The sequence below is a fragment of the Amblyomma mixtum genome, chromosome 2 (assembly GCF_055824585.1).
Source record: "Amblyomma mixtum isolate Tamu chromosome 2, ASM5582458v1, whole genome shotgun sequence".
NCBI classification, from domain to species: Eukaryota; Metazoa; Arthropoda; class Arachnida; order Ixodida; family Ixodidae; genus Amblyomma; species Amblyomma mixtum.
Window position 1 is genome coordinate 239055529 of NC_143013.1, and position 12862 is coordinate 239068390.

The 12862-nt window shown below is 45.7% G+C and overlaps 1 protein-coding gene across 1 annotated transcript; it reads left to right on the forward strand.

The window, feature by feature from the left end:
- The first annotated feature begins 764 nt into the window (after positions 1-764).
- LOC149363091 (uncharacterized) lies at positions 765-11581 on the forward strand. Its single transcript, XM_089573367.1, has 4 exons — positions 765-1032; positions 5994-6137; positions 8687-9754; positions 11354-11581. The coding sequence occupies exons 1-4, from the start codon at positions 852-854 to the stop codon at positions 11554-11556; spliced, it is 1596 nt and encodes a 531-aa protein (XP_089429493.1). The 5' UTR covers positions 765-851; the 3' UTR covers positions 11557-11581.
- Positions 11582-12862: the final 1281 nt, after the last annotated feature.

The following is a 12862-nucleotide window of genomic DNA, read 5'->3' on the forward strand; positions in this document are numbered from 1 at the left end:
CGAAGAAAGTGCAAGCAGTTTGCCACTATAGGCTATCGTCAACTCGGCCCGGCCCAAAAACTGCATTCTGATAACTCCTCTTCTCTCCGCAACGAAACGCCTAATATCACCATCGTCATCAGCCAGACCATGCCCTCTGCAGGACGAAAACCTCTCCGATATCTCTCCAAATAACCCTGTCCTCTGACAGCTGCGCCGTACTATCCCTGCAAATTTGCTAATCTCATCCACCGTCCCAATTTTTTGCCCCCCCCCCCCCCCCCCGAAACCGCCTCGAACTTTCTTTCCCCGAAATCCAGCTTGTTACCCTTAAGGACCATCGATTATCTTGCCTTCTCATTACACGCCCTTCCCAAGCCCATTTTTTCCTGTTGATTTCGACTATGATGTCATTAACCTGTGTTCGATCCTTTACCCACTCTGCCTGAATAACGGTATCGTACATAAACTTGACCACAAAAGGTTGTTTATATTCTTCTTCACTGTCTGGCTAGCTGGTGGTTTGACCGAATGTACACTTACGTTATGCGGGTGAGCAGGTAGCAGGAGTGGGTCTTCAACTTGTTCCCTACGCACCATCGGCCATTGGTTCTTCCGCGTCTGTTCACGATATCTTTGGTGTGAAGAGAAGTCTTGAAGACCGGTGCCTGCAGAGTTTTACGTATTAGAAACAGTGGCGCTGATTATATGCTGGCGCCAACCATTTCATACACAACCATGCCACTTCCGAACCATGCACTGCTTGCAGGTCGTAAAACAACAGCAAACACGGGACGAAGGAGATCACAGGAGAGCCACAACACAACGAGGTTGTGCTCAAACAGCCACTTGGGAGAGGAGATCAGCAAACCATGACTGATTTGGACAGAAGCTGGGGCCGAGCCCTGATTGCGTGCGCAGCGACAACGCTCTCCAGTGCAGCCCAGTCCACCTCTGGCTTCTTTTATGTAGCATTCATGCGGGAATACAACTCAAACCATGAAAAGGGCTCCTGGCCGACAACTATCTTCCAAGCAATGTTAGAAGGCTCAGGTGAGATGTCGGCTTGCAAACTTCATTCTGATAAGCGCAGGCAAAGTCTTAAAATAGATTTTCAGTTAACCGTGTCGCAATACAGTTCTGGAGACTGAGAGAAATATTTGGCTAAATTTTTATTTCAGAAAGTTGCACTTGTGAGTCTTTTTTTCGGTCAGCAGCAACGACAATCAAACCAGTGCCACTTAAATATCTTTGAAAGGTGCGATATCTAAGTTGAGTAAATTATTTTCGCTTTGAGCTAAGTATTCAATATTTGCAGTTACGACAGGCTAGTCAGATTTCGAGGCTGATTTCTCGTGTAATGGTGTTGTTAGTGTTGTGAAAACGTGTTTGTGGTGAAATATGTGCACTTGGTGACCTCAAGCGAGAGGTACACATGCCATCTTGCTTTGCGCACGGCTGCACAAGTGGCAACAGAGACGATGCCACCGATCATCATTTTTTCAAACCGCCTCGCGATGAGAGCGAATTTAAAAGGTGGGAGCAGATGTTTCATTGCAAGGACTGACGGGTCTATCACGTATGTGATATGTGAGCGTCAGTTTGAGCATCAAGATATTTTCAAGGAGTACAAGCACGTTGTGAACGTGCAAGAGGTCCAAATTCCCCGCGGGAACTGGGCGCTAGTGCCCGGTGCCGTCCGCCGACTCTTTTCCGGCCTGCCAGACCGATTCTGAAAGCCAAATATTGTGAAATGCATGCAAAAGTCACCAAAAACGCAAACTGTCATGTAGACTGATGAGTGTGAAGATCCTTGAAGCGACAGTAAACGTCCTCCACAGGCGAGGCTTAACTGATGCCTCTTTCCTGCTCGGCGGAAACCAGTACTACGTCGACTGCACTCACAGTTGGTGACCTGGTGACTGCGACTCCACTATCTACGGAGTGGCAATATGAATCTATACAGGCCGATATAACTGGGAAGGTGTGTGCAGTTTTCTACTACAGAAAGCTAGCGGCAAGCTGTCCAGTGATTCCCAAGGCTTTTGTCGTGGAAGAAAATGGTAGCTGCTTCGTGAACGGCTACAACAAGCTGCACAAGCAGCTGTTCAAAACTGTATTTTCTGTCACTGACGTTGAAAACATTCTGCTGGAAACAGATGACTTATAAATATCTGTGCAGGAGTAAATACAAATATTGATGAACAGCCGACGATGTCGGAAGGTGTTCACAAATACTGCTGTTTTTTTAGAAGCAGCTAATCTGTGCGTGTTACTTGCGTTTGCGAAGACAGGTTCGAGCGAGGAAGAAAACGGCGGTGCGCCTCGCGCAGTGCCTCGTTCAGATATCATTCGCCCCAACCCCAGTGGTTGTACCCTTGTGTCCTACAAGCGGAACAGCTTTTCACCACGTACCAACAGCATTTATGCCATATTCTTGTTTGCTAGCGGCGGAAAAATTAATTTACCTGTAGGCATGGGCGCGCGCCGCCCCACTTTACGAGTGTGTAGCGGACGAAGCGCGAGATGTGTAGAAAAGCGCGACTGCAGCGCCGTTAGTTCCAGCGACGTCCACGATAGGCACGCCAGCAAGCGGCAAGTATAGGGAGCTGCGAAACTGAAACTGTCTAATAACGTTGGCACGTACTGCATGAAGATGCGCGTCATTAGCGTAGGCCAATGCATTGTTTCTGCGAGGTCAGAGGCAAGCCTACTTTTTGCCAATTTTAAATATCGTATTACTGATACGTCGAATGATGTCGAGATCAGCTTCGAGCTCTATATATCCAGTTTCGAATGTACTGTTTTACGCACAGGTAAACTGTTGAAATTAAAAACGCTGTAGTACGGCAGCATTTCACACTTCTAAAAACATTAGGGAAAAGCCGAGTTAGTGCTCTTAACAGGCGGAGATATTTGAAATGCACTCACTAGCCGCCGCGGTGTCTAAGTGTCTATGGCGCTCGGCTGCTGACCCGAAAGAAGCGGGTTAGATCCCTGCCATGGCGATAGCATTTCTATTGAGGCAAAACGCTAGGGGCCCGTGCACTGTGTGATGTCAGTGCACGTTAAAGAGCCCCAGGTAGTCGAAATCATCCGGAGCTCTCCAGTTCGGCGTCCCTCATAACCTCAGTTGCTTTGAAACTTCATTTGTTTATTTGACTCCTCGCGGGTCTCATGTTGAGACATTAAATGAGGGAGTGGGCGTTAGAAAGCAAAACATCTCAATAAAAATTGCAATGAATTGTTATCCATGAGCGGCTTGAATGTTACCGGGTCGATGATGGCTGCAACTTCGGTGGGCAGGCCATTGCAATCTCGTGCGGTGCGTAGTAAGAATTAATACTGAAAAGTAGTGGCATGGGCTTGTGGGGGAGAGCCTGCATTACAGTGGCTTCATAGGGTGATGTGGTTGGCTCTTTTGATGTACGGGTTATCAAAGGCAAAAATAGAAAAAATTATAAAAAGGCTAAGACGCACTTTTCTATGGTGTCAGCATAGAAAGGGTAAATTTATTCAAGCTTTTAGGGCTCCCATGCTGGGATCGGAGCAATAATTGAAAAAAATGAATCATGTTGTTCGGTTCTGAACCGAATCGGGGGAGTTAGTATCGTTATGGTGCTGCAAGTAAAAAATAGAATTCGCACACTCCAGCTGGGGTCACTCAAACGTTTGGAAAGCAAGTTGTTTAATATGGGAGCAGACAAGGAAAAGGTTAAAGCGTATATAGCCTACTGCACGGTTAGCAGAATTTATTATGGGGTTAACTTGACATCTACAAGTTAGGTCACGTGAAATATGCACACCGATATATTTAAATGATTTAGTTTTGGCAGTTTGGATGTTAGTATTATAATCAGGCACAACGTACTTACGACGACGGTGGATGGGCATGAAGACTGTTTTAGAGACATTTAGTCACATTAGCCAAGTGTTACACCAATCCTTATGCGAGTAAAGTTATTTTTTAATGCGAAATGGTCAGTGTAGTTTGTTATTACTCGATAAACGACAAAATCATCGCCGAATGGCGGACATGGGAAGAAATGGTATAAGCGAGGTCATTAATGTACAACAAAAAAAGGACAGGCCGAAGCTCGATATGCTGCGTTAGGCCTGAAGGCACGTTTTTAAGGACAAAGAGTGCGAGTTGGCATATATCAACTGATGACGGTTAGCTAAAAACCCTCGAACCGATCTTAGAACTCACGAATGCATGTTAAGAGGTGATAACTTTAGTAAGAGACTACCATGGGTAACAATATCTAATACATTTCCGAACTCTAAATATATTGTGCCAGTCGCGGTGTCGCTATCTAGATTTAAATATCAGTCGCGCAAAAAAAGCAAGTTGAGTGTTACAACAATGATTTTTCCGAAAACCGTGCAGACTTGGTTTTAAAAAAAATTACGGATTTTAGGAAATCGGGCGATAGATACACGCTGATGAACGGTGTCCTATCTTGAAGACTGGGATGACCTTGCCCACCTTCCAGAAATGTGCAATTAAACTGATGTTGATCGATTCCAAGAAAATGAGTGATAAAAACAAGACTACACAAGTGTGCACTACTTTTCAGCACTTTAACATTGCTACCGTCCACATCGGTGGATGACGAATTCTCCGATGATTCAATGGCTATGACAAAGACGTGGGATCAAATGTTGTATTTTGCATGAGCGGGGGCGCAATGTATGGAAGCTTGGGAAAAACTGTCAACCGGTTCGTTAGTAATAACTGAACTAAATGTTGTATTTAGAGAAACTGCAACCTCGCTTCAGGAATGAGATGTTCAGAGATGTCACAAAGTGAAATCTTATTCAACTGAGCAGGGTTATTGGTTTTCCAAAAAACGATTTTGGTTAGTTTGCGCATGGATGGTGAAGTAGTAAAAAAGAAATAGCATTGAGTTGGAGCAGCTCGCCTGTGCATTCTTTTGCGACAGCGTAATACGTCTTCCATGTGGAAGTAGGTTGGATTGTTTGGGTGATCGAAAGAGGGTTTCTGGTTATTTAAAACTCTCAAGAAATAAATTAAAATCGAACGAATAAATTACACAGGATGCCCTGACCGAACCAGAGGTTATTGCAGGCAAAACCAATTGAAAATGAAAGAGGCAGACTTCCGAGAGAAAATTTAAGCAGAACCACTTATAAAATAAAGACATGACACAAATTACTAACAGGCATAGATGGTTTTTAGCACAGAGAGCCCACAAAAGGATTAATAATTAGGATTGAAGAAAAGTAACGGGGCTCAATCTAGCGTGCCAAGGCCCTTCAGATGTGCTCAAAGGTGGCCACGTCGACGGAGGGTGCGGGGATCTGTGTGAAATAATAAAAAAAATGTTGCAGAGAGGAAAGTGAGCCAGTAGAAATCAGGAAAAGATAGGGGACAAAGGAAAAATACGGAACAAGTGAGGTTAAAAATAATATTTGATAAGGTAAAAAAACAAAGTCGTGGAAGCAACCAACAGATGGAACAGAAAAAAACACGGGCCGAGAGCCCATAAACCAACCCTTCAAATGTGCTCACGTTCTTGGTGACAAGTTGCTGTGCAAAATTAGAAAATGCACGCGAGTGGAGACTGTCTGCACTGATCAACTGCTTTCTCGACAATCCCAACCGCGGCTCTAAACCGGCAATAATACAGTCACTAAACTATGGGTAATTGATGGCAGAACTAAGTCAGCTGCTCAGAGCAATCTTCTTCGTCAGTATATACGCAATCCGCTGTGGTGGTTCAGGGGCTACGGACTCTGCTTCCGAGCTGCAAGGTCGCCGCACCAAATTAGGCCATGGCAGCCGCTTTTTGTAGTTGGCGCAATGTAGAAGCATCCCTGGATTGCCCTATGTCCGCGGAGTCTTCCAATACGGAGCCCTGAACTAGAGATTCTCTCTCCGTTCTTATTCTGCTTTGAGAAGGTGAACAGCAGGTTATTTAATTCATTGTTTTTGCTGCCGCGTGAGCTATTTTGACATGTTTAACGCTTAGTTTTTTTTTAATTCATAGGTCTCATCGCATTCGCCCTGCAGAAAAAATTTGCTATATCCACGATCGGCCTGATTGGAAGCGTCCTGTATTGGTCGGGCATTGTCGCTTCCAGGTGGGCTCCTAACATAACATGGATGACTGTCACCTTCGGATTTCTGCAGGGTAAGGCTGGTGCTCCAAAGTAAGCGTTTGCAGCTCGAAGAGTTGGTGGTCTCAGACACAGCAATGATGAAATGCGATGAGTGGTGCGACTCTTTGTTTTGTTTACAATGCTGCGTTTGACACATGGGTAACACAGTGACTCCAACGCACTCACTTGTGGTGTGGGGTCCGGTTCTAAAAGAGGTAGTACAAGGGGTATAATGAATTGCGACCTTGTAACAAATACATTAGATGCTCTACAGTTATACCCAGGAGAATAGCTTTGAATGCGTGTTCGACGAGTAGGGTTCGTTGCACATTATAGACGTTCGGCCCCGTCCCCAGGGGCATGGCTGCCGGTGGAATCATGACGAGTGTGGCGTCTCTCATTGTCCAGCTGCAGTTCGCTCGCATTTAATGTAACTGGTCTTGTACTTGTCTCACTTTGGCTCATTTTGAGACAAACTCCACTCAGTTTAAGTTTGTTTTGTATTCGGCCAATGCTACGCCTAAGAGCTACAAATTATGCGGATGATATAGTTATGAAAATAAAAAGGAATGAAAATTTGCCTCCGGTACCGAGGCTATTTCCAATTCCGTAGACCTTGGGAATACTCAAGCTGTTCAATTCAGGCCACTTGTAACATGACACAACATAACCCTAGAGATTGAGCATCCATTCGATAGCATAATACTGCAGCTCTACTATAAAGTAACTTATTCTACTTCTGAATCTTTTTTTAGAGAATAAACAATGTTTTTTTATTCCTTCTGTATTATATGGCAACACATTACCGACATAGTCTCCTGAAGCTGACTATGGTTTTTTTAATTTAATCGTACGTATACCATCACTGCATTGAAATTTACTCGCAGCCACGTAGTATGAAGCTCCACTATGACAGTTTCGCAAGGCTCATGTAAGCGTTTTTAAGCATGAAATGCTTTTAGCTCCCGTTGTCGGCAGTGTGGTGACGTCACGCCGAGACCGAGAGCCATCATCCGGGCGCTGAAATCCACTCATCCGGGCGCTGAAATCCACTCATCCGGGCACTGAAATCCGCTCATCCGGGCACTGAAATCCGCTCATCCGGGCACTGAAATCCAGTCATCCGGGGACTGAAATCCACTCATCCGGGCACTGAATTCCAGTCATCCGGGCTCTGAAACGAGAACATCCGGGCACCGTACGACACTTAACGAGATTTAACGAGACTCTCTAAGCCCTCCTACGCGACCGGCATGCAAGCGCCGGTTGGTCTCCAAACGAGACAAAAAATAACTGTTGCCAGTGCCTTCTCAATGTTTATCAAGATATGAGTGGAGCTGTGGGTTTGATAATGCACGGAATTATAATTTACGATTTCTAATAACGCGTCAAAAAGCACATAAATGCCACGTCACACTTCGTTCTCATACGTGATCTCTTAGGGGCTTCGCGCATCGAAGCAAAGCCGCGCAGGCGCACAGGGGCCCGGGGGAGAAGCGCTGCGTTCAAAAGGCAAGGCATCGCGCCGAACGGGTGGTGGCGTTCCTCCCTTCCTTTACGGTGCGGTTCGGGTGTCCACCGAGATGGCAGAGAATTACTGCGCCATTTCCTTTCCTCAAAAAACCTTGCGTTCAAATGGCAAGGCATCGCGCTGAACGGGTGGTGGCGTTCCTCCCTTCCTGTACGGTGCGGTTCGGGTGTCCACCGAGATGACATTAGGCCCGTAAACATTTCATGCTTACTCTACTCTCGTTTACGGGAGAGGCAGAGATTTTAGTCTTGATGAATGCTGGAGCAATTTGGCTCTTTCTTCGTTCCACGTAAGTAGTGCACCTCGTGAGCTTGTGAACTAAATGAGGGATGGCGCGTGGAGCGGCATAGGGCCATATATGAAGGAGTAAAATATATAGGCTGGTCTGAAGTTTGTTAATAAGGAGCGTTAAATACGTTGTTACAATATGCAACAAACCTGCGTCGTAAGGCCGCTCTTCTGTGACAGATTCCTCTGTGCATAGCTTTCGCTGTGAGATCGTAACAACCTATAGCGCTGCTGCAGAGCCTTCGTTTACTCTCAAACGTACTAGGCAGGGATCAGAATTTAATAAGATATGGGCAGAAAAAGCCACGCGCGCGCTAACTGTAACGTTGGTCTTCTGAGAAGCCTCTTCGACAGCGGCTATGTCATGAAGCAACCTGCGCACAAGTAGAATCTACTTACTGCATTTTTCTGGCGGCCACTATACTTCATTTGATAGACATGCACTAATTGCTCCATTTTGATAATTTCCATGTCAGTAAAGAATGTCTTTTTGACTTTTTACTAAAGGCTGTACTGAATAGCATGAAAGAAAAAAAAGCATACGTGTCTGTCACAATATCTCATGCAACCCAGCGCTTTCGCTGGCTAAGATTCGGGTGTTACGGGAGTCCAAATCCCCATGAACAACCTTTTGAAATCATGGAATCAGAATCAGAGTATTCAGTTTATCTTCGACAAAACCATCTTTTACTGAATTTGAAACAATATCTCACTTGCCCTCGGACTGCTTTAACGCTTTTACCTTGCCTTATTTCTTCGCAGGCTCTGGATCAGGTATTGTGGCCGTAGCAGTCACAGTGCTTCTCATGAGGTGCTTCGACAAGTACAGAGCAACCGCCACAGGCATACGTTACGCCGGAAACTCCCTTTCGTCTCTTATCTACCCTCCTCTGCTCTCTCAACTCTATGCAGACTTTTCCTTTAGTCAGATGTTTTTGATTTTGGGTGCCATTGGACTCAACCTTACACCCCTTGTGTACTCACTTAGACAGCCTACCTTGAAGCCAAAGTCGTTCTCCGAAAAGAAGAAAGAATTCCTCAAAATTTCGAAAATTTCGAAACAATTTCGAAACGCTTTTAGAGCGAATGCAAAAGACTCAAACAGACAAGCACCTGATCATGTTGCAGAAACCAAAGAGAGAGGCTTTGAAAAACGCGGAAGCCCAGAAAGAAACTCAGAAGTTATAATTTTAGCCTCCAACCCGACAGCTGCATCGAAAGGAATTAAACAATGCCAACACTCCGTGGCAGTAATTAGCTCGCTTCTCGATCAGCAAAACTTTAATCCCGAAAGCTGCACCACTGACCTCAATTCTAAATCAAAGTCCAAAAATGAAGCCTGTGAAGAGGAAGGCAAACCGCCGCCGCTATCGGCGCTTTTTGTCAGGCCGGCGTACTGGGTTGTCGTATTTGGTGCTGCTTTGGTCGACTACTCCGATCACCTCTTTTTGGCGACAATCGTGGACTCGGCACTAGATCGCGGGGCAACCTCCTTCGAGGCCGACATGTCAACGGTGTGCACGGTGCCGTCGCAGCTGTTCGGCCGTACGCTGCTTCCCTTCTTGGCCGACGCCGGATTTGCCAACCGTACTACCCTCGCAGGCGCTTGCTATATCCTCTTCGCAGCCAGTATTGCGCTGCTTGGCGTGACGCGAACATTCAGTGCGTATGCTCCCTGTGCTGCAGTTGCGTGGATATTCCTTGGCTGTCTAACGACCATGAAACACGTGGTCGCGGCAGACCACTTCGGCGTCGAGGCGGTGTCACCGGCATGGGCCACCACCGGACTCTTGGTGGTGCCGATGCTGTTCTGCAATCCTGCAATACTGGGTGAGTCGCACGAGTGAAGCCCTGGAGACCTCAGTGTTTCTTTTTCTGCGGAAAGATGATTTATGAATCAACATTGCCTATCATTGCGGCTCTATGGTCGGCGTGTCAAGCAGTTAGACACATTCTCGTTGACAGCAGCGGTGGCCTAGTGGTTGAGCATCCGTCTCACATGCGGGAGGTGCGGGGTTCGAGTCCCGGTGCCGCGGGTTGCCCATCGATTATATAACTGGTGCAAGCTTCCCCTGGCCTGGTGTTCAGCTTATTCAGGGTGAAATGCTTGTTAAATGGCTTTTTCACCCCACCTTGAGCAAACAAAAGAAACCTTGTGCCGTGGAGCTCTGTGACTGCAGATGTCCTTCAGCCCTAAAAATTCTTGATCACTATCATCATTATTAGTTGAGAGCACATTCACTTAATCAGAATTACGGGCGCAAGTTGCCCTCACGCGCTTGACAAAATCTGTTTACAATATTAGAATACGCTGGCTCGTGCCTCGAGATGGTTTGAACAGGATGATTACTCATGTAGCCCTTTTAGCACGAAAGCACTACTTCATGGGATCAAAGCTGTTCACCGGTTTATGTGATAATTGGCCTTGATAGTGACCTTGAACAAGCCATACCTAAATAAAATAAAGATTTCCGTGACTGGGATTCCCCTGCGGTGGCGCCAACAGGTCTGGTTCGCTGGCCATTGCATGAGAGCACTTGGCCTCGTGTTAAACTGTAACATGTTCTGCCGTTCTGCATTGCACATGTTCTTCTTCCTAAAATTACACTGCTATCAGGTTTACATTCGTGCTTTGAGGTATGCGGTGTTAGTGACTGAAAGATGTGCGTTGCATGTGTTGGTGTGGGTAACGTTATGCTGGAAACACAGCAGAAGAGCATTACGCTTTGGCGTTCACAAGATTGCTGCAGAACCTCAGAACTGGAGCATAGGTCGCCGGCGTACGTTGGGTAAATTGGCATTGTCGGGAAAAAAGTCGAAGACGCACATAACTAATAACAGGCAAACTAAGACCAGCATAATGGGTTCATGTCATCCAAAAGAGCGCTGGAAGACACGGGCACCAGAGTGAGACACACAGGCATGCTGCGCTGAACTGACAACTGAACTTCATTCATGAAACATTTCTATATATATATTAAGAGCAGATAAAACAGTCGACAGTCAGTTCCGTCATGTTGTCTTTCGTTACTCACATCTTCGCCCATCCAAGCATTCCTTTCTTTCACTAAAAGCGACAGGGATGTCCTGCTCGCACATATGTACTTTTCCGTGAGCAGCGCGTCCCTACGGTTTCTAGCAAAAGAAAGGGCATTTTTTTCGCGGGAAGATGAGGGTAGCGAAGGACCGTGTGACGGGACCGATTGTCGACTGTTGTATCGCCACTGTAATATGTATAATCGAGCTGCGCGTGTCCCGCGCTGTTTTGAATAAAGCAGGACTAACTAGCCCAACAAACTACCTGGAGCAGATGCGGCGTCTCTGAACTGCTGGTCGTCGTTTGTCATTCATGAATATGTAACTTTATTCAAAACAAAAACAGCGCCATTTCATCAAATTACTAACAGCATGATTCCACCTGATTTACAGGTTTTTTCAGAGACAAGCAGGGCTCATACAACAACCTCTACTACTGCGTAGCAAGTGCACATTTTATCATGAGCATTATGTTCTTCCTGTTGAGGTGTTGTACACTGAAGCTACAGAAAACTTGGAAGATTAAGCATCAAAGCAGAAAACAAGACTCCAATGGCAGCGAGCTGCCAATCACCACCAATTGTATCTATTACTGACATAAATAACTTCCGCAAAGCTTTGCATAGCGTTGTGTAACCTCTGACAGTTATGTTCTGCACTAATATATATATATATTGTGTTAGCTAACATAGTATACTCAAGATTATTCTTTTATGCACCAGTTTTTTTGCCAACATCGTTTGCACAAATTTTTCTCCCATCCCCTCTTCAATGCTTATACGACTCTGAAGGTAAAATTAAAGAAAATAATTAAAAATAATAATTGTAGTGTAGCAGCCGCGCTCGCTCACTGTGATGAACTGTGGTAGTGAAAGACGACAACGATCCTTAGGTGTGAAGCTCGCTCGCAGCCCGAACGTTTGGCTGAACCTCTGCTGAACGTTGCAGAGCAACCTAGGTTCTGCTGAGTCACAACCCCCGTCCTACATTTGGTGGAGGCTGCTGTAAGTTCCCCCTCTCGTCCTCATCCTGGAGCTCTGTAGCCGCACCTTACCTTTGCCGCCCGTTATGCCTGAAGTCATTAGCCAGTACTTTCTCACTCTTGGTATTATTGGTCGTACCCAGATATACTAAACTTTAGTCATCATCTCATGACGCAAAAACATGTATGTGCTGACATTAACGACTGATTGGCGTACATTTACCGATTTTATATTGCATCTGAGAGGCCTGTAAATGTTTGATGCGCACGCAAGAGAGATGCTTCGATGTTATGTTTTTGTAGGACAATCATAACCTTCTTTGCAAACTACCGTGGAAAGAATGACGATTGCTACCTCACTCGACAACATTTGGGAGTCGTGCATACACCCTTATTAAGCAAGGTGTGTTGCTGGGCGAGTTGGTTGGGGAACATCTTGAGAACAAACAGCGCTTACAGACAAAGGACCAGAACAAGAAGGACACACAACTGCGCTGACTTACAACTTTTATTTGGGAAGGGAGCCGATCCGCACCTTTTATACAGAACTGGAGGGAGTGAAGCGCATGCGCAAAGATCAGGAAAGTGGGAGCACGGAAAGTGCCAACACATAGACCAAGTATTCTTATCGTCACTGATAACCAATAACACAGCAAAAAACAAGCGAGAAAAGCAGGGGACACAATGGCAGGGAGCGTTAAGAAACAATTCTAAAAAATCTAAAAGATCCTGAAGAAGCCAACAACCAACACGGCTAAACGAATGACGATGAAAGGCGACAAAGATAAAGGCACTAAAAACTGAACAGACTGAAGCATAAAAGGTGCAGGAAAAGCCTGCGGAAGATGTAAAAAATCGGCACGGCTGAAAGATGACGGAATTAAAAGCATTAAAACAGATAAAAGCAAAAACCTGAGAAG